The following is a 19,013-nucleotide window of genomic DNA, read 5'->3' as shown; positions in this document are numbered from 1 at the left end:
CCGGGTTGGGAACGGAAGTGTGGGGCTAAAGCGGCGCCGGCGCGGAGGGCAGTCCCACGATGCGGGGCAGGCGGATGAAGCTCCGGGACACCCCCTCGGTGAGCCCCGCTCTGTGGCGGGCGCTGCCCTGCCCGGCGGCCGAGCTGCGGCTGGAGCTGGTGCTGCCGTCGGGGCAGACGTTCCGGTGAGCTCAGCGGGCCGCGGTTTGTGCCGCACCCCCCCCGTGCCCATCCCCGCGGCCTCTGGGCCGGCCCCGACGTTACCCCCACCCCGGTGTGCGGCAGATGGAGGGAGAGCAGCCCCGGGGCCTGGACGGGGGTGCTGGGGGACACCGTGTGGACGCTGCGGCAGGAGCGGGACCGGCTCTGGTACACGGTGTACGGCGGGGAGGCGGGCGCGGACACGGACCGGCTCCTGCGGGAGTACTTCCAGCTGGATGTGGGGCTGCGGGACCTGTACCGCTCCTGGGGGGCCGCGGACCCCCTCTTCCGAGAGGCGGCCAAAGACTTCCCAGGTGAGGTGACCCCACGGGGGGCACCCACAGCGCCCACCGGGAGCCCCCTTACCCCGTCCCTCCGCCAGGGGTGCGGGTGCTGCGGCAGGACCCCGTCGAGTGCCTCCTCTCGTTCATCTGCACCTCCAACAACCACATCTCCCGCATCACCGCCATGATAGAGCGGCTCTGCCGAGCCTTCGGCCGCCACCTCTGCCACCTCGATGCTCAGCCCTTCCACGCCTTCCCGTCGCTCGCAGCACTCGCAGGTCTGGTGTCACCGCACCGCTGTCCCCATGGCCTTATGGCATCCACCCCTCATGTCCCCCAATGTCCCCACCAGGCGATGATGCTGAGGCCCGGCTGCGGGCGCTGGGCTTTGGCTACCGAGCCAAGTTCGTCAGCGGCACTGCTCGCGCCATCACCGAGGGGCTCGGCGTCGAGGGGCTGCACCAGCTCCGCACCGCACCCTACGCCGAGGCCAGGAAGGTGCTGTGCACCCTACCCGGTGTGGGCACCAAGGTGGGTACGGGGATGGGGCCGGGATGCAGAGCAGGGGTTGGGAACGGGGGTGATGGTGTGGTTGGCAGCAGGTCGCTGACTGCGTGTGCCTGATGGCGCTGGACAAGGCGGAGGCGGTGCCGGTGGATACCCACGTGTGGCGCATCGCACGGCAGCGCTATGGCATGGAGCTGGGCGGCCGCAGCATCACCCCACGGGCACACCAGGAGATCGGTGAGGGCAGCGCCAGAGCCCCACGTGTGCCACCCCCGGCATGGGGATGATGCTCCCGGTGCTCATCCTCTATCCACAGGCGACTTCTTCCGGGGGCTGTGGGGTCCCCGCGCCGGGTGGGCGCAGGCGGTGAGTACCCAACCCCGGGCACCCCAGGGCTCAGCTCTCACCCCACAGCTCACCCCATCCCTCCCCACACCAGGTCCTCTTCTGCGCTGACCTTCACAAGGGCCGGGAGCCGGTTGTGAGCCAGGATCGGGACAAGGAGAGCTGAAGGCAGGACTGCCATGGTGATGGGACCCCTTAGGGACACCCCAGGAGGGACAGAGCCCCCCATCAGCGGCTATGGGGGGGTCACTGCTGCCTGGGGTGTTTGTCCCCTGCCCGCTGTGTGCATGGGGGGGAGCTGCTGCCCTGGGCAGTGAGGCTGATGGGGAGGGGGTCAGGGCTGTGTGCCCCCCCCGGGCAGGGCAGAGCCAGGCAGCGTTGGCCTCTTGTTTTATTACAAGCATTAAAATAGAAACATCCATTTGGAAAACTCCTTGATCATGCTGGGGTGTGGGGCAGTGCCGGGGCAGGTGTGGGGTGATGGGGGGGGTGTGATGGGGGACCCAGGACAGCCCCAAGCCGGGGTCGGGGGGGACACACACGCTCCTGGGGGCTGCCCCAGTGCAGAGCTCTGCTGTGAGCCTGCAGTGTGGGGCAGCCCCACACAGCTCGGGGGAGCAGGGCTGGGTGTCCCCACAGTGTCCCCCTCTGCTCCCCACCCCACACAGTGCCCATAGGAGGGCCCCCCCCCCCAGCCCCCAGGTTGTGTCCGTGTGGGGCCGTGCTCAGTGCTGGGGCTGATGCTGGGCTCTGCTCGGGGACAGGCGCCCGTGGTGCGACCCTGGGGGAGGAGCTGGGGGTCAGAGCCCGGCAGCAGCCCCAGTGGGGACACGATGGGATGGGGGGGTCAGGGCTCACCGTTGCTGGTGCCCCCCCCCGGCCGCTCGCAGGCGCTGGTTGGTGCTGTCTGCGCAGGGCCCTCCTGGCTGGTTCCCAGCTGCAGCTTCCTCATGTGCCTCACCACGGCCGTGGCATAGAAGGCTTGCTGCCAACCCCACAGTGTCCCTCACCTGCTGTGGGGGGCCCTGGGCACCCCCATAGCCCCCCAGCACCCAGTGCTCACCTTCCACTTGCTCTTTGCGAAGTTCTTCTTGATCTGCTCGCTCACCGACTGGTGGATGTTCTTGTCCAGAGCCGTGTCCCCGGCGATCCTGGGGCGGGACAGGGGTCAGTGGGGCCTCCCCTGCCCCATGGCTGATGTGGGGTGAGTTATGGGGAGCAGACAGTGATGGGTATCCCCTTTACCAGGGATGCTGCAGGGCTTGCTCGCAGGTGAAGCGCTTGCAGGGGTCCTTCTCCATCAGGTGCTGGATGAAGTCTTTGGCTGGGATGGGGCATGGAGCAGCCATGAGCACCTGCGGCTGCTGCTACCCTGGTGCCATGACACCAGACGGGTGTCCCCACCCCTCCATCCTTGTGTTCCCTCCATCCTGGTGTTCCACTCACCCGAATCCGAGATGTCATCCCAATAGGGTGAATCAAACTCATACTCTGCCCGCAGGATCTGCTCAAAGAGTTTGGCATCGTTCTCATCATAGAACGGGGGGTAACCGCAGAGCCTGGGGGGCAGCAGGGATGGGGACACCATCACTGGGTGTCTCTGGCGGTACTGGACCCCATGGAGGGGTGTGGGGCAGGATGGGAGGCACATACAGGATGTATGCAATGACCCCGATGGACCAGCAATCCACTGCCTTGCTGTAGGGCTTCTGTGCCAGTACCTCGGGAGCTGCAGGGGGGCACAGCAGGGGTGATGGGGGACCCCAATCCTGGGTGGGGGGGACACCCCAGCCCCACACCCGGGCGCTCACCCACATAGCCGGGGGTGCCGCAGGCCGTGGACATGACACTGCCACAGCCCTCGATCTTGGACAGCCCGAAGTCACTGATCATGATCTTGGAGTCCTCGTCCATGCTGTAATAGAGCAGGTTCTCGGGCTGCGGGGAGGGGGGGGTCAGGAGAGGGTCACAGTGGGGTCCATGGGGGGTTCTGTGTGTGTCCCCCCCAGCTGCTCACCTTCAGGTCGCGGTGGACGATGCCCATGTCGTGCAGGTACTTGACGGCATCGAGGATCTGCCGGATCAGGGCACTGGCGTCCCGCTCGGTGTAGAAACCCTTCTCCACGATGCGGTCAAAGAGCTCCCCCCCCGAGACCCTATGGGGGGCAGCATGGTCAGCATGGACCCCTCTGGACCCCCCCTGTGCCCCCCATCGTCACTCACAGCTGCATGATGAGGTAGAGGTGGGTGCTGCTCTCATAGATGTCATCCAAGGCCACGATGTTGGGGTGCTTGATCCTGGGGGGGGAGGAGATATACGATAAAGGGGGGGTGAGTGGGCTCTTGACTGCCCCCCAACCACGGCCCCCACCATATAGAGAGCATCCGGGCTCGGTGCCGCAGGGCATCACGCGCCAACAGCTATTTTGGGCACCGCGAACAGCACAGTGATGGGTGCTGGGAAGGGGGGAGTCACACTGGGTGATGGGGAGGGGGACACAGAGCAGGACCCCCCCTAACCCCGGTGCTGGGACACCCCATTCCCGGTGCTGGGCCAGCCCTCACTTGTGCAGGACGGCGATCTCGTTCTCGATGCTGGTCTCCTTCCCCTCCAGCGCCTTCTTGGTGATGCACTTGATGGCCACAAGCTTCCTCGTCGCTTTCTCCTCCGCCAGGACCACCTCGGAGAAGGCCCCCCTATGGGGAGCGAGGGGTGAGCGTGGCCAGAGCAGCCGCGGGGGCCATGGCAACGGGGAGAAAGACCGGCTATTTATAGGAGGAAAGGGAACGGGACACGGGACAGGCAGGGATGGAGCACCCGGCATCCCTCCCGCTGCGGCTGCACTGGCCCCTTATCAGGCAGGATAAGGCTGAGGGTGAGTAGTGATGGGGATGGGTTCGGGAAGCACCATCCCAAAGGATGAGAGCAGGCTCAGGTGGGAAGGTGGCTGCCGGCATTCCCTAAGCCTTGCCGGAATTAACTTGCTAATCCAATGTAAGAGCCTTATAGTGCATCGGGCACCCTTGTGCCACCAGCATGGGGATCCTTGGTGGGATAGCCACTGCCACCAGCACACAAGGGAGGTGTCAGACAGCACCACAACCCCCTGCCCATCCCCTTCCATCCCATTCCCAAACGGCATTTGGTCCAGCATTGGACCTGCTGTTATTCCACCACCACAACCTGTATCACTGTAACATCCCCTGCTTTTCCCACACCATTCCCACAACTCACGTGCCCAGCACCTCCCGGAACTCATAGATCCGACGGATATCCTCAGTCCTCTTCTTCCAGCTGGATCCATCCCGCCCCAGCGGCATGATGCCCCGTGGGGACACCCGTGTCCTATCCATGACACCACCGAGGTCAGTGCGGGGACAACGGGGGGTGATGAAGGGATGTGGTCCATGGGTGGTAGTGATGGGGATAACGGAGTTTGGGGTGTTTTGGGGGGGAAAGACGCGTTGGGCCCCTCCCGGTGCCCGCCCGCCCCGCGCACCGCCCGGTGGGCGGTGCGCGGGGGGGGCGGGCACCGGGAGGGCCCCAAGCAACGTTTTTGGGTGCTTTTGGGAGTCCCCATAATAAAGCGTTTCCTCCCGTTTCCCCCCTCTCAACACCGTCGCTTCACCCCTTACCGACGTCTCTGCGGTGGCCCCGGGCCCCCGGTGGTGGTGGCACCTCCCAGCGCTGACGTCACGGGGAACGGGGGTGTGGCCACCCAATGGGAAGGGCCGGGTTTGGCGCGGACGCGCGCGGCTACGCGGGAGTTTGGCGGCGCGGGAGTTGGGGGGGGACACACATGGACACGTGGGTTTGGGGACCCCCCCCCCCCCAATTCCCATCACATGGGGGTGTGGGGAGGGGTTGGGGACTTTGGATTGTGTTTTCCCTTCGCGTTGAACCCAGTATAAGCAGGACCCCACCATTCCCACCCTATGGCAACCTCCCCCCCCACGCCAAATGTCCCAGAGCCATCACACCATTGCTTACACCAGAGCTGCCTTTATTTCTACACGGTAGTAGAAAACAACAGTACATGGGGAGCCCGGATAGCACCCCAGTGTGTCCCTTCCTGTCCCACACCCCAACTGAGGGGTTAGGATAAGCCCCCCAGGGCTGTGGGGAGGGATAAGGGACTGTGGGGACTGCACACCAGCCACCATCAATGTCCATCCCTTGCGGTGACCTGGTTGGTGTCACCCTCCCTGAATAACAGAGGGACACAGGAGTGGAAGCTACCGGTTGAGGGGGGTACCCTCAAGTCTCCTGGGTGGGTGACAGCCCCATGTCAGGTAGCCACCTGGAGGCTGCACCCCTCTGTCCCACACTGCACGGTGAGCACAGGCAGGCTGGCATCCTGCAGGTGACAGGGACACAGCCACCACCCCTGGCTGCTGAAGTCCATGCCCTGGGGGTATCCTCAGCCCCCATTACCCATCCAGCAGCTTGAGGATGCTCTCCCGCTCCTTCAGGGTCTTCCAAGCCTGGTCCTTCTCCTTCTTGGTAGGCGTTCGCTTCTTCTGCCGGGCTGCCATGATCTTGCGGAAGGCATCCATCACCTCGTTGTCAGCCATGCGAACACGCTGCCGCAGCTCCTGCCTGTGCAGCTCCTCCTTGGCCAGCCTACAGACACAGGGGTGTCACATCTACACCTTCCCGCTTGTCAGCAACCCCCTGCACCCCAATCCCTGCCCGCTCTCACCGCAGCAGCTCGTGCTTCTTGGCGCGGTTGTGGGCGCTGAGAGCCTTGAGCTCTGCCTGCCTCTTGCGCAGCTCTGCCAGGACCTCATCCTCCGAGTCCTCTGCCGGCCGGTCCTCCGACTCCAGCAGGCCCTGGGCCACCAGCTCCTCCTTGATGCGTCCCTCCAGGGACTTGGTGTGCGGGACACTGCGGGGTGCAGGGTGGATGCTGCTCCCATCGCGCTGCTTCGCTCCCCAGCACTCATCACCGGGCAGGGAAGGCACCGAGCCCCGGGCCCAGCTCACCCGCTCACCTGAAGGGCTTGTTCTGGCTGCGGGGAGACGTTCCAGCACCGTCAGCTCCCGAGTCCTTGCCGGCGATCTCGGGGATGGGGGAGTCCTCGACGGGGGAGATGATGTTCTCCTGGTGAGCAGAGCATGAAGTGGTCAGAGGGCTGAAGCGTGCTGGCACTGCCCCGTATGGACACGGCACAGCCCCATGGAGCCCACTCACCTCCACGAGAGCTTGCAGGAGACGCTGTGTCAGGGGCCCAAAGGGACACCCATCCTCTGGCTGCTCATGCTGGGCTTCTGACTTCTTCAAGAGAGCATCGACATCTGGGAGGAAGCAAGAGGGAAAAGCCCCAAACAGAGGTGAGCAGCGGAGCAGGGCACCCGTCACCCCCAGGGCTTGGGGTGGATGCTCCCAACCCTTCCAGGCACTGTCAGGTTTGGGGACAGCAGCACCTTTGGTGTCCAGCTCGGTCAGGGGCCCCAGAACACCTTTCTTCTTGTCAGCAGCGGCTGCAGCCCGGGCTCCATCCTTCTGCTCCTCCAGCAGGTCCTCCTGGGCCCAGCGCTGGGAATAATGCTTCCCCAGGGGCGGGATCTGCAGGAGCAGAGCTCGCACAGCTCCCAGGGCCTCCTGCCTCATCAGCACCGTGGCATCATTCCAGGCAGGAACGCTGGCTGTGAGGTGCAGGAAGGAGCAGGGAAAAGGGAAGGTAGGAAATGGGCTTGGGGGGTTTCACCTTGTAATGCTCAGCCTCATCCTCTGGCGGCTTGAGCAGCTCCTCCAGGACTCTGACCTCCTCATTGGTGAGGTCGGCACAGTACGGCTCCACCGATGCCCAGAACCTGTTGGGATGGATGAGCTGTGATGGAGAGCCCCAGGGGATCCCGTGGGAGCTGGCGCACCCCTTCCCTCCAGGCACCTCTTTCCTGGAGCCAGCCCTCACGCCGGGAGCTGCATCCCCAACACCCCCATACCTGTTTGGAGCATCATTTTTGGGAATGCGGGGCACGTCAATGGGATCATCCTGGAACTCATATTCCTGGATCTTGGGCTGCAGGTTCTTTGATTTGGGCCTGCCGGGGCCAGGCCCGGTCCCGTGCCCCCCTTTGCCCTCCAGCTTCTGCTTTTTGGGCTTCCCGTGTTTGACAGAGGTGCCCACATCGTGCTCTTTGCTCAGCTTCAGAAACCGCCGGTCGCCCTTCTTATCCTGCCAATCCGTCAGGATCTGCAAAGAGAGGGATACCCCCGGTCGGGTGCGGACTGGGACGGATGCAGGCAGCTGAAGGACCGGGATGAGGAGCATCCCCACGGCACCTGAGTCTCGGCCTCCAGCACCCGGAGGCGGCGGCTGGCGGAGGAGAGCAGCGTCTCCAGCTCCAGCTGCAGCGTGTCCAGCTCCTCGATGCCGATGCCGTCGTCCTCGGAGCGGGCCAGCACTGCCGTGTACCGGGGACAAACCTTCCCGTGGTCCACAGACTTGAAGTCGTGGAACTGCAGCGGGCAGTCCTTCAGCTCGGACATGGCGGCGGGCACCGGGGGCTATGGCGGAACCGGGGGGATACCGGAGCGGAGCGAGAGGCTGCGGGGCCGCTCGCCCCTTCCGGCCACCGTCTGTGGCGCTCGCCCCGCCCCTCGCCCTCTGCGATTGGCTCAGCCACGCCCAATGCCCACAGCTCATTGGCCCTGCCCCCTTTCCATCTCGCTTCCCTAATATGGAAGCGCTGACAGGGGCGTACCAAGCCCAGCGGAGGGGGGTGGTGAAGCGGTCCGGGATCCGGCTGCGGGACGTCTCTGCCGCTCCCGTTCTCCAGCGCGGCCTCATCCCCGCCGCACCCCCGCTCTGTGCCTCGGTGAGGCTTCACTAACCCCTCCCGAGCCCTCAGCTCGGGACAGGGCCGGGGAGCAGACACCCGTCACCCCCTCCCGCCAGCAGTGGGAGCTGCCGCGCATCGGGGAAGAGGTGACCGGCTACTTCCGCCTGGCGGGACCGGACCGCAGCAGCCACCATGGTAGGGCGGGGGGCAGCGGGCCGGGGGCCGGCGGGGCGGGGGGGGCCGGTACCGGTACCGGTGCTGATGCCGCCGTGTCCCCGCAGACCGCCACGCTGCGCCCGTACCTGAACGCGGTGCGTGCCACGCTGCAGGCCGCGCTGTGCCTCGAGAACTTCTCCTCGCAGGTGGTGGAGCGGCACAACAAGCCCGAGGTGGAGGTCAGGTACGGCGGGGAGCGGGGCTGGGCACGGGGGCCTCCGAGCATCCCATAGCAGCGGGAAGGAAGGAGCCTCCCCGCGGCCACCCGTCCCCGTGCGGGTCTGAGCCCCCCCATCCCCGCTGCTTGTGAGTCAGCGCTGCCGTTCCTCTGCTCGCAGGAGCAGCAAGGAGCTGCTGTTGCAGCCGGTGATCATCAGCAGGAACGAGAAGGAGAAGGTGCTCATCGAGGGCTCCATTAACTCCGTGCGCGTCAGCATCGCGGTGAAGCAGGTGAGGTTTGGCCGCAGGGGGAAGCTTCAGGCCCCTCTTGCTTCCCTCTTACTTCCCTTCCGCCTCCCCAGGCCGATGAGATCGAGAAGATCTTGTGCCACAAATTCATGCGCTTCATGATGATGAGGGCCGAGAACTTCTTCATCCTGCGCAGGAAGCCTGTGGAGGTGAGGGGCTGGGATGGGGCCGAGCTCCCAGCACCGGGGGGGGGTCTCCAGTGATGGATGTGAGGATGCATGGTTGGTGTCCCGGGTGTTCATCCCTAGGGCGCTTCTGTCTTCCCCAGGGCTACGACATCAGCTTCTTGATCACAAACTTCCACACGGAGCAGATGTACAAGCACAAGCTGGTGGATTTTGTCATCCACTTCATGGAGGAAATCGACAAGGAGATCAGCGAGATGAAGCTGTCTGTCAACGCCAGGGCCCGCATCGTGGCGGAGGAATTCCTCAAGAACGTGAGGCTCGGGAACGGGAGGAGGCGAATCCCTCGGGTTGGGATTTTGGGAGCGGGCTGTGGGGCTCCAAACCAGTGTGGTCCTAATGCCAAGAGTCCCACCTATGGGAACAGCAGTGCCAGTGTGCCCAAGACCCTCTTGGGGACAGGCTGGGGGGATGCTCAGGTGGGGGGATGCTCGTACCCGCTTTATGTGGGAAGTGCTGGGTTTGGGATTCCCAGAGCACACTGAGGGGGGGCAGCAGCCACCAAGGACGCAGCCCCGGTGTGCTGGGGCACACACATGGGCTCACAGCCGCCTCTCTTCTCCTCTTGCCTTGCAGTTCTAGGCCGTGGTGCAGGACCCCGTGGCTCCCCAACGCTTGTGCCTGCTCCCGCTCCCCATAGAGGATGGCCGGGCCGGGCCGGGCCCTGCCTGCCCCTCACCGTGCCGGGGGGGCCGTGCCGGGAGCAGCGCCCGCTTGCGGCAGAGCGGCCGCGGCCGTGCCCGTGTCTCGTCGTGTTTTATAAACGGTCTCGTTTGCTGTAGCCGCTGCCTCGGGCTCTTTCCTCTCGCCGCAGAGGGGCGGGACGGGGGGGACAGAGCCGTGGAACCCCCACTCCGGGGCTGTGGGATGCCCGGCTCCTTATGGAGCTCCATAGCAACCGCAAATGGAGAGGGCGGTCCCGACGGTGGGGGCAGGACCTGTGGTGGGAGGAGCGGCGGGGGGTGGCCTTAAAAGGGGGGATAAATGGGGTTGAACGGGGTCGGGATGTGGGGCACGAGTTTGAGGATTGGGGGTGTCTCGAGAAAGGGGTCTGGGAGGATGGGGGTGACACACATGACACTGGGTGCTGGGGTTTGTACCCCTTTGGGGCAGTGGGGCCAGTGCAGTGGCCAGGGCTGGTGCAGGTTTGTGGGGTTCCATGTGCTGGACCCCACCTCAGCCCCCAGGTGGAGGGGGGATGTGCTTGGTCCCTGGGGATGCAAAGGAATCACCCTCTCGTTGGCACACAGACCCCCCCAGCCGGGTTTGGTGGGGGGGGGACTGCCACAGTGAGTGATGGTCCTGGTGTTGCTGGGGGCTGAGTGGGGCCTTTGGGCCCCATGAGGCACCCCTGGGGGTTGAGCATCCGGGACCCCAGCACGAAGCTCTCTGACCTGGTGCATGCTTGGTCACCATGGAGCTGCTGAGGACCAGACAGCACATGGAGGAGGTCGTCAAGGTGGGGCCCGATTACACACACCCCTTACAACATGCCATGTACGTTTGTTCACTGTATTTATGGCTGAGCACTTGCATCCCTCCCCAGATCTTCATGGTGCGGGGCCCCTACCCCGTCATCCGCAACATGCTACGGGCATGGGGCTGGGTGGAGAAGTTCTCCAACACTGTCAGGGTGGGCACCCACTTGGGGCAGCAGCAGGACCCTTGGAAGCTGCTGCATGAGGAAGACAGTGGTGATGAGCAGTGGGAGGCAGCGCTGGGTCCAGAGGCAGGGTCAGCATCCTGTTGGGCTCAGCCCTCAGTGGAGATCCTGGAGCCTCCTGAGGAGGAGGATGCCCACTGGTCTGATGAGGACCTTGATGGCATCCACATCATGGTTAGTGGTGAGGGCCAGGGCTGGACCCTGCAGGGCACAGCCTGGGCTGGGGGGTGAGGGTGGGATGGGGGCTCCACAGCTCACCCCAGTCCCCTCTGTCCCTCCTGCAGTCCTCCGTGGTGTGGGACCAGACACCGACCTTCATCTGGACCAGCCAGAGTGAAGATGTCCACTTTCAGCTGCTGTAGGTGGTGAACCACTTCAATGGCATTGGAGCCTTCACCACCAGGCAAGAGCCTGGAGACACTGGGGATGCTGTGGTGCAGGTCACCTCTGTCACCTACACTTCCTGTGGTCTCCAAGTCACTTACGGACACCAAGCCTCCTGTGATGCCCAAGTCCCCAGTGGCCTCCGAGCCTCTTAAGGACACGAAGCCTCCTGTGGTGCCCAAGCCAAGGGGCAGAAGCACTCAGCTCCCACAGGCTGGAGCAGCACACATCCAGCCCAGCTCCTCCAGGACAATTGTGTTCCTTCTTCTCCTCTGGTTCTATCCCCCAGGCACTACCACAGCCACAACCCCTGCTCCAGAGGGCTCAAGTCACTCTGCCCCACTGTGGGACCAGTGCCCTGCCCAAGGCACCCCCTCCGCCAGCTGCAGTCCCACCAAGGACCCTGCCTGCCTGCCCTGGGCAGCAGAGCTGTGCTGCAGGCAGGAGGCATGAAGCAGCACACGTGGGCAGGCAGAAGAGCTGCAACAGGCCATGAATGAGGGGACAGCGTCCTGCCCACCCTAAGTGGGGCAGCATGGCAGCAACCGCTTCCCCCTTACTTCAACCAGACCCCATCACTGCACAGGGACACCCACCCCACCAACCTTGGGGGTGACAAAACACAGTATTGACACCCACTGACCGTGTTTCAAAACCCTCCACGTGGGCTGGGAGGATGCAGTGGGAACTGGGGCTGCGGGCAGAAACCAGGGCAGGAAAAGCCGCCTCTGCTCCTGCCTGCGGTCATGGCTGTGAGACAGAGCTGTGGCAGTGGTGACGCCGGCAGTGGGAACCAGGTCAGGCACTGGTGTCACATCACCTTGATGATGATGTGTCCCCAGAAGAAACGGGTGCTGTGACACCGTGCTGAGAGGTGGGGATTTAATAGGGAGGCAGAAGGCAGTGGGTTGGGGGTCCCCCCCATGGATGCTACAGCTCCAGGTGCCCGGGCAGCCCCAGGCGCTGCAGCGTGCGCAGGAATGGGGGTGGTGGTGGGGCACGGATCGGGCCCTGTGGCAGCACCAGCTCCTGCAGGTGGATGTGGAGCGGGAGGTGCCGGAGCTGCTGTGGGGAGAGCCCCAACCGCTGCAGCAGCGCCTTGTCCAGCACCTGCAATGGGGGCAGCAGCTCAGTGGGGCCCTGGGGGCTGTGCTGAGCCCCCAGCCAGCACCCACCGGGGCCATGTACCTGTGTGTGGGGCGCAGCGGGATCGGGGGGCAGGAGGAAGGGCACCCCCAGCACCCTGCCCACCCGGGACGAGTGCTGGTGGTCACCCAGAGCCGGGCACAGCAGCAGTGTCAGGTGAACCGGGAGCTGCTCCGGGAAGGCTGGAAGGCAGTGGGAAGGGCAGTGGGATCATGGCGGGATGGGGGGCACAGGGAGGGGTTCGGGGCATCACTCACCTGTCCTGGGCTGGAGCTGGAGCAGGGCACAGCCCCCCGCGGCCCCCAGCACCCGATACCGTGTCAGGGTGTTCTTCACCTCCTTCCTGGCCAGGCTCCGGCGTCCTGGCGCCGGCACCGGCACCACCTGCGGCACCACCACAGCCTTCAGCCCCCCCCGTTCCGGGTCACCCCCGCTGTGCCCGTAACCCCCCCGGTTACTGCCTTACCACAGCTGTGTCACCCTGCTGCTGCCAGCGCAGCCCAGTGCGGATCTCGCCCTCCGGCTCTGCCGGGACCCCCACGGTGACGGCGCTGTGGGGAGAAGGGGGTGAGGAGGGGACAGGACCCGTCCATGGTGCCATGGGGACCCCCGCGGACTCACCGGTACGTGGCTGGGTACTGGCCTCGCTGGCGAGCACCGGTGAAGAACCGCTGGAGCTCGTCGGTGGCGCGTTGGCAGCTGGACAGGAGGGTGAGGCCGGAGCATTCCCTGTGGGGTGTGACAGCCCTGAGCCCCACAGCGGAGCACGGCCCCTCCCGAGCCCCCTTCACCCGTACCTGGACGGAGCCTTCACCACGTGGAGCTCGGCGGGGAGCCCCAGGCGCCGCCGCAGCGCCGGCAGCAGCACGGCCAGGCTCAGCTCCCCGGGCCGCCCTAGGCAAGGGGGGGGGGGTCAGCACACGCTGTGCCCCCCAAACCCGATCCGTCCCCAATTCCCGCACCCCCCGCCCCGCACTCACCCAGCACAGGCAGGCCGGGGGGTTTGCTCAGCGCCAGCACGGCTCCTGGGGAAGGGATGCGGGTCAGGATGTGGCCGCCCCTCCGATACCCCCCCCCCTCCCCGCATTCCCCGTTGGTACCTTCCCGGTGCCGCACTGAGGCCTCCAGCAGCCCCAGCGTCTCCTCAGGGCCCAGCGGCCGCCTCCATCTGTGGGGTGTGAGTAGGGGGGACACGAGTGGAACACCCCCACCCCTCCCCGGTTGTGGGACATCCCCCTGTTATGGGACCCCCCCTGCGGTTGAACCCCCCCCCCCCCGGGTTATTGGAAACCCCCGGTTATGGGGCACCCTCCCCGGTTAAAGCACCCCCCTCCCGGTTATGGCTCCCCCCCGGTTATGGGTCCCCCCAATCTGACCCCGCGGCTCTCGCTCTCCGCCCCGCGCGCGCCAGCCCGGCCGCCATGTCGTCACTGCGCGGGGGCGGAGCCGAAGGGGGGCGCTCCTCGCCCCTACCATAGAGCCGAGGCTCCCGCAGCGCAGAGCGGCCTACCCAGCGGCCGGTGCCGGCGGGGCTGCGGCTACAGAAAGGCGGAAGTGCGGGCAGAGCGTCCCGCCGGCAGGTGGGGCGGGGCGGGGGTCTCCCCCGGTGTGGTGGTGTGTGTGTGTCGGTGTCGGTGTGTGTGTGTTGGGGGGGTGTCGGTCCTGTCCGGTGCCGCTCACTCTGTGCCTCCCTAGGGCAGTACCATGGCTTCCCGCGGGGGGCCCCGCGCCGCCGGCACCGACGGCAGCGACTTCCAGCACCGGGAGCGGGTGGCGTCGCACTACCAGATGAGGTGGGTGCCCGGGGGGTGCGGGTGTGCGTGCGGCAGTCCGTGCCCCCCCCGGTCAGCCGGTGATGCCCTGTGCTCCCCCCGCAGCGTGACCCTGAAGTCGGAGATCAAGAAGCTGATCTACACACACGTGTGCATCTGGCTGCTGCTGCTGGCCCAGATGTGCGTGGGGCACCTCAAGCTGCTGCCCCACGACCAAGTGGCCATGCCCTACCAGTGGGAGTACCCGTACCTGCTCAGCATCCTGCCTTCGCTGCTGGGCCTCCTCTCCTTCCCCCGCAACAACATCAGCTACCTGGTGCTCTCCATGATCAGCACCGGGCTCTTCTCCATGGCTCCGCTCATCTATGGGGCCATGGAGATGTTCCCCATGGCGCAGCAGCTCTACCGGCACGGCAAAGCTTACCGCTTCATCTTCGGCTTCTCGGCTGTGTCCGTCATGTACCTGGTGGTGGTGGTGGCCGCGCAGGTGCACGGCTGGCAGCTCTACTACAGCAAGAAGCTGCTGGACTCCTGGTTCACCAGCACGCAGGAGAAGAAGAAGAAATGAGGAGCCATGGGGGGTCTGTGAGGGATGGAGCTCTGCAGCCGGGCCCTATGGGGCAGCGCTGGCGCGGCTCCGGTGCGGGCTCCCCCGCCATCCCTGGACCAACGTGCATGTGTGAGCCGTGCCACGGCTCCGGGATCGCATGTACCGGGGGGAGAGCCGGTGCTGGGGAGCGGGGTCCCGATCCTCCGCGTGTTTCTGTATGGAAATAAAGCAGCTCCGCGCTCCCACGCGTGTCTGTGCCGCCCGGTGACGGGGCGGGCGGAGCGGCGGAGCCACACGTGCCGGCGGAGGAATGCGGCGGGGCCGGCCCGGGGCGGGGCAGGGAGCGGAGCGGTGCGGAGCGGCCATGGAGCGCTCGGTGCTGCTCGCTGCCGCCGCGCTGCTGCTGCTGCCGCCGCTCACCGGGACCGGAGCCGCCGTCACCCGCCTCCGGGTGTCCGCCAACTTCGTGAGCGACGGGGGAAGGGGGAGGCGGTGGGGAGGGAGGCGGGGGGCGGGCGGCACCGCGCTCACTCCGGTGTGTTTGCTTGCAGGAGTGCTGGGCCACCGGTGAGTAGCGTCGGGACCGGGTCTGGGATCGGGACAGGGCTGCGAACGCGGGGCTCCATCCGCTCGCAGATACCGGGTCCTGGAGGCGGGGGTTCCCCTGACCCGCGGTTCTCCCTTCTCGGGGCTCCCCCCTCCCGGTGTTCCCGGTGTGCCGAACACCCGCTCCGCCATGGACCCCCGGTCCCGGTTGTACGCGGACCCCGGCCCACGGCCGCCGCTCTCTGCCCTCCCCGCAGCCGACAGCACCTTGAGCCGCCCCCGGTGCCGCCGCCTGCCCCGCTCCGGGCCGCCGCTGAACGCACCCGCCCTGGCGCTGGGCAGGGCCCGCCTGTGCCTGCACTCGCAGCGCTGCCAGCCCTGCCTGCGGGTGCGCCTGGCCCTCTCCGCCGCAGGTACGGGCAGGGGCACCGCGCACCCGCCGTTGGGGGGGGGGGGGATGTGGGGGTACAGGGGAGCTGGGGGCTCATCTCCCACCCGTGCCCGCTCCCCACGCTGGTTTCCCGCAGAGCTCGGGGATGTCCGCGGGATCCAGCTCAACTTCCTGGAGCTTGGCTCCAACCGGGCCAGCTGGCTGCAGGTGTGGCGGAGGCACCGGGCACCGGGCAGCTCACCGGTGAGTCCGGGGTGGGTTGGATGGGGCGGAGGCGTCGGTGTCCCGCTGACACCGGACCTCCCCGCACCCCGGTTCCCGCAGTGGCAGGTACAGTTCGACTGCTTCCCGGTGGAGAGTGGCCGGCAGGTCCTTGTCTCCCTCCACACCATCCCCGACAGAGGCTGGACCCTCAACCGCAGCCACCTGGTCCCTGCTGAGCCGCCCGGTGAGGCTGGAGGGGACCAGGAGGGTCTCGAGGGATGGGGGGGACACCCACACGGGCACCAGCTGATCCCTGCCTGCTCTGCAGGACCTGCCTTCACCCATACGTGGGTGCCCGAGGAAAGGGCCATCGAGGTGTGGGTGCCTGAGGGCCCGGCCCTCATGGTGCGCCTGTGCCATCAGCTCGCCCTGGAGTGCGAGGAGCTACCCTGGCCCTTCCACCAGCAGGTAATGACTCCATTCCCCACCACACGGGGCTGGGATCTGTGCTCCCCTCCATTGATGCTGCCTCTATACCATAGGTGCTGGTGCCGGGGGGCCACCGCGTCTCACTGCCATACGAGTTCCTGGTGCCCTGCTTATGCATCGAGGTGCGTCGCCCATCCCCGTGGCCTCTGGGTCCGTGCAGCGAGGGCTCATCCTGCCCTGACACCCCCCCCCCCGCTCTGCTCCCCCAGGCCTCCCTCCCGCACCACGATAGCACACGCAGCAAGCGCTGCCCCTTCCGTGACCAGCCGGCTGCCTGTGAGTGCCTATGGGCAGGAGGGACCCCGGTCCGGGGGTGCCGTGTGTCCCCCCCCAGCCGCACTGACCGGGTGCCTTCACAGATGGCCCCGAGCTGTGGTCCTCGGTGCGCTTCCACGACTACAGCGCCAGCAGCAAGGACCAGATGGCGATGGTGCTGAGCACCAGCTGCCCCCTGCACCCCCGCGCCACCCTGTGCTGGAGGGAGGTGGTGGCTGAGGCTGCGCTGTGCCACGACATCCCCAACTCCACAGCCAGTGAGGAGGACCAGGTAAAGGGTCCTGGGTTTGGGGTGCTGGGGCACCCACCAGACCCCCAGGGACCCCCGAGGATGGTGGGTAAGTGCTGCAGCGCCCATGGGCTGTGCAGGCTGGGGATGGTGATGCTCTCTCTGCCCATTCCAGGCATACACACTGGACAAGGTGGATGTGCACCCCCAGCTCTGCTTTCGGGTAAGCCGCCATGGGTAGGTGGGCAGCAGTGCTGGGAGGCTCTGGGGCTCCCCCAGCCCTTTACTGATCCCTGTTCTCCCCAGTTCTCTTATGGGAACAGCAGCCACGTGGAGTGTCCCCACCGGCCAGGTGAGCCCTATAGATCGGGGACACCCCTGCCCTGGGGTCCCTTGCACCCCTCATCCCTTTGGGCATCCTACAAACCCCCTGCTTCTCTTCCCGGTGACCACAGAGACCGCCTGGAACGTCTCAGTGAGCACCCGAGGGCTGCAGCTGCACCTGCGCCTCATCTCCAGCATCCCTGCAGCCTTCAGCGCATCCCTCTGCCAGCGCCGGGGCGGGCAGTGTGAGCCCGAGCCCCCCCTCTACACTGTCACACAGGTGAGTGGTGTGGGGCTGGGGGGACGACATGGTGGGGACCGACCCACACTGACCCTTCTCTTGTGCTTTGCAGCCAGAGGGCTCAGCCCCCGGGGAGCTGGCGCTGCTGCTGCCGATGCAGGTCCTGGGCAGCTGCGTGCTGGTGAGGTGACTCCCGTACCAGCACCCCCACAATGGGGGGGACCCCAACCCCAACCAGACCCCTCCTCACACAGCCTCTTCCCCAGGTCTGGCGCTCGGACGTGCGCTTTGCTCGGAAGCAGCTGCTCTGTCCCGATGGTGAGTGAGGGTCCTGGGGAGCCACGGGGGGCACTGGGGGTGCACAGACCCCCCCATTCCCTCACTGCCTCTCTCCCAGTCTCCCGCAGGCACTTCGGGCTGCTGGGGTTGGCGCTGGTGCTGGGGCTGGTGGTGACTGTGCTGCTCCTCAATTGCCGCAGCGCCTGGAGGCCTGATGATGGTGAGGGGCACTCTGGGGGGATGCGGGACAGGGGAACCGCGGTACCCATAGGGCTGTGGTGCCGTGGGCTGCTGCCTCCCTGGGCTGCAGAGTGGATGCACAGGATGCTCTTGGGGGATGCCGGGTGTGCCCAGGGGCTGGGCAGCGGCTCGGGGCAGGGCAGTCACCGCTGTCCCCTCCACCCGCAGGTCCCGGCGGAGCTCGCCCGGTGCTGCTGCTGTACTCGCCGGACTCGGAGGAGCACCTGGGGCTCGTGTGCGCCCTGGCCGAGCGGCTCCGCGCCGGGCTGGGCTGCGACGTGCGCCTGGACCTGTGGGAAGCGGGCGGCCTGGGGCAGGCAGGGACCGTGCCCTGGCTGTACGGGCAGCGCGGCTCCGTGGGCCGGCAGCGGGGCACCGTGCTGCTGCTCTGGAGCCGCGGCAGCGCACGGCTCTTCCGCCGCTGGCGGGGCGGGGCGGCGGGCGGGGACCCCCCCGGGGATGCTCACGACATCTTCGGGGCGGCCATGTCCTGCCTGCACGGGGAGCTGGGCACGGCGGGGCGCGGCAGGGGATGGGTCCTGGCATACTTCAGCCGGCTCTGCAGCCCCCGCGATGTGCCCCGGCCCCTGCGGCCGCTGCCCACATACCGCCTGCCCCGGCAGCTGCCCGGCCTCATGGGAGCCCTAAGGGGCAGCCCCCCCGCCCCCCGCCGCTGCTGCCCGGGAGGGGTCGGGGGGCTCCTGCACCGGCTGGGGGCGAGGGAGGGCAGCCCCCCCCCGCGGCACAGCGAAGCGGATACCGGCACTTGAGGGATAGCGCTTGGGGCTGAGCTGGGCATTGCGGGGGGCGGCCCCCGTTGTGGAGGGGCAGGGCTCGGCAGTGCCCGTGCGGGCACAAGGAGGAGCTGGTCCCAGCCATGGGATGTGCTGTGGACAAGGATGAGCGTCCAGCCCATGGAGCTGGGAGCGGAGGTGCTGTCCCCGGTAGGGGCAGCTTTATTTCCACACAGGGATTTGGTCCAGGGGAAGACCAGGACCTGAGAAGCCCCTCGGGATGTCACAGACGGGAGAGGGCTGGAACAGCAATGGAAGAAGCTGAGTCGTGGCAGGGGGGGCTCCTGCCCGGGGCATGGGGGGCAACTGCTGGGCACAGCCTGGCCCTACTCTTGCTGTCAGCAGGACCGTGTCTGGGGTGGAAGCAATAAAGGCACCGTTTCACCCTCTCCTGCTGTCCATCCATGCCGTGTGCTGGGGTGCCCGGTGTTTCAGAAGCATGGTAGGGGGCAAGAGGGGGTACAGGGCAGGACATGGCATAACCACGGCT

The 19,013-nt window shown here is 66.7% G+C and overlaps 7 protein-coding genes across 14 annotated transcripts; 4 read left to right on the top strand and 3 right to left on the bottom strand.

The window, feature by feature from the left end:
- Nucleotides 1-30: 30 nt before the first annotated feature.
- Nucleotides 31-1,766, top strand: OGG1 (8-oxoguanine DNA glycosylase). 7 transcript variants are annotated; one of them, XM_034066112.1, is made up of 7 exons: nt 31-184; nt 285-514; nt 583-762; nt 837-1,015; nt 1,123-1,228; nt 1,308-1,357; nt 1,431-1,766. In XM_034066112.1, exons 1-7 carry the CDS (start codon nt 60-62, stop codon nt 1,500-1,502), a joined length of 942 nt encoding a protein of 313 aa, XP_033922003.1. In that variant the 5' UTR covers nt 31-59; the 3' UTR covers nt 1,503-1,766. The 7 variants fall into 7 exon arrangements, with proteins under 7 accessions (XP_033922003.1, XP_005142169.3, XP_033922002.1 ...); XM_005142112.3 differs by having other exon boundaries at nt 1,087-1,228; XM_034066111.1 differs by having other exon boundaries at nt 1,084-1,228.
- Nucleotides 1,767-2,033: 267 nt separating this feature from the next.
- CAMK1 (calcium/calmodulin dependent protein kinase I) lies at nt 2,034-4,771 on the bottom strand. Its single transcript, XM_034066115.1, has 11 exons — nt 4,572-4,771; nt 3,902-4,033; nt 3,560-3,634; nt 3,354-3,492; nt 3,148-3,274; nt 2,990-3,065; nt 2,783-2,895; nt 2,582-2,660; nt 2,400-2,487; nt 2,195-2,321; nt 2,034-2,117 (listed from the first exon to the last, which is right to left on the bottom strand). The coding sequence occupies exons 1-11, from the start codon at nt 4,688-4,690 to the stop codon at nt 2,062-2,064; spliced, it is 1,131 nt and encodes a 376-aa protein (XP_033922006.1). The 5' UTR covers nt 4,691-4,771; the 3' UTR covers nt 2,034-2,061.
- An 872-nt stretch (nt 4,772-5,643) lies between these two features.
- Nucleotides 5,644-7,951, bottom strand: TADA3 (transcriptional adaptor 3). 2 transcript variants are annotated; one of them, XM_005142094.3, is made up of 8 exons: nt 7,627-7,945; nt 7,287-7,537; nt 7,049-7,154; nt 6,765-6,906; nt 6,532-6,635; nt 6,332-6,441; nt 6,040-6,225; nt 5,644-5,960 (listed from the first exon to the last, which is right to left on the bottom strand). In XM_005142094.3, exons 1-8 carry the CDS (start codon nt 7,831-7,833, stop codon nt 5,768-5,770), a joined length of 1,299 nt encoding a protein of 432 aa, XP_005142151.1. In that variant the 5' UTR covers nt 7,834-7,945; the 3' UTR covers nt 5,644-5,767. The 2 variants fall into 2 exon arrangements, with proteins under 2 accessions (XP_005142151.1, XP_030898681.2); XM_031042821.2 differs by having other exon boundaries at nt 6,532-6,906; nt 7,627-7,951.
- Nucleotides 7,952-8,090: 139 nt separating this feature from the next.
- On the top strand, nt 8,091-9,776 carry ARPC4 (actin related protein 2/3 complex subunit 4). The gene is made up of 6 exons (XM_031042822.2): nt 8,091-8,321; nt 8,408-8,526; nt 8,681-8,792; nt 8,864-8,959; nt 9,079-9,249; nt 9,572-9,776. The coding sequence occupies exons 1-6, from the start codon at nt 8,319-8,321 to the stop codon at nt 9,575-9,577; spliced, it is 507 nt and encodes a 168-aa protein (XP_030898682.1). The 5' UTR covers nt 8,091-8,318; the 3' UTR covers nt 9,578-9,776.
- A 717-nt stretch (nt 9,777-10,493) lies between these two features.
- Nucleotides 10,494-13,814, bottom strand: RPUSD3 (RNA pseudouridine synthase D3). The gene is given in 10 exon segments (XM_034065860.1): nt 10,494-10,811; nt 10,917-12,152; nt 12,231-12,370; nt 12,446-12,584; nt 12,586-12,739; nt 12,810-12,917; nt 12,986-13,082; nt 13,169-13,213; nt 13,289-13,356; nt 13,565-13,814. Coding segments are annotated over 9 exon segments (978 nt in total). The 5' UTR covers nt 13,612-13,814; the 3' UTR covers nt 10,494-10,811; nt 10,917-11,972.
- JAGN1 (jagunal homolog 1) lies at nt 13,617-14,683 on the top strand. Its single transcript, XM_034065861.1, has 3 exons — nt 13,617-13,768; nt 13,884-13,981; nt 14,066-14,683. The coding sequence occupies exons 2-3, from the start codon at nt 13,893-13,895 to the stop codon at nt 14,526-14,528; spliced, it is 552 nt and encodes a 183-aa protein (XP_033921752.1). The 5' UTR covers nt 13,617-13,768; nt 13,884-13,892; the 3' UTR covers nt 14,529-14,683.
- A 173-nt stretch (nt 14,684-14,856) lies between these two features.
- On the top strand, nt 14,857-18,912 carry IL17RE (interleukin 17 receptor E). The gene is made up of 16 exons (XM_034065858.1): nt 14,857-14,976; nt 15,062-15,077; nt 15,314-15,469; nt 15,584-15,690; nt 15,772-15,895; nt 15,980-16,119; nt 16,194-16,262; nt 16,350-16,416; nt 16,500-16,687; nt 16,821-16,868; nt 16,952-16,997; nt 17,101-17,249; nt 17,323-17,391; nt 17,477-17,528; nt 17,608-17,709; nt 17,898-18,912. The coding sequence occupies exons 1-16, from the start codon at nt 14,875-14,877 to the stop codon at nt 18,497-18,499; spliced, it is 2,037 nt and encodes a 678-aa protein (XP_033921749.1). The 5' UTR covers nt 14,857-14,874; the 3' UTR covers nt 18,500-18,912.
- Nucleotides 18,913-19,013: the final 101 nt, after the last annotated feature.

This window comes from Melopsittacus undulatus, chromosome 9 (genome assembly GCF_012275295.1).
Source record: "Melopsittacus undulatus isolate bMelUnd1 chromosome 9, bMelUnd1.mat.Z, whole genome shotgun sequence".
Classification (NCBI taxonomy): domain Eukaryota; kingdom Metazoa; phylum Chordata; class Aves; order Psittaciformes; family Psittaculidae; genus Melopsittacus; species Melopsittacus undulatus.
Note: the sequence above shows the minus strand (reverse complement) of the source record. Positions and strands in the feature narration are given on the sequence as shown.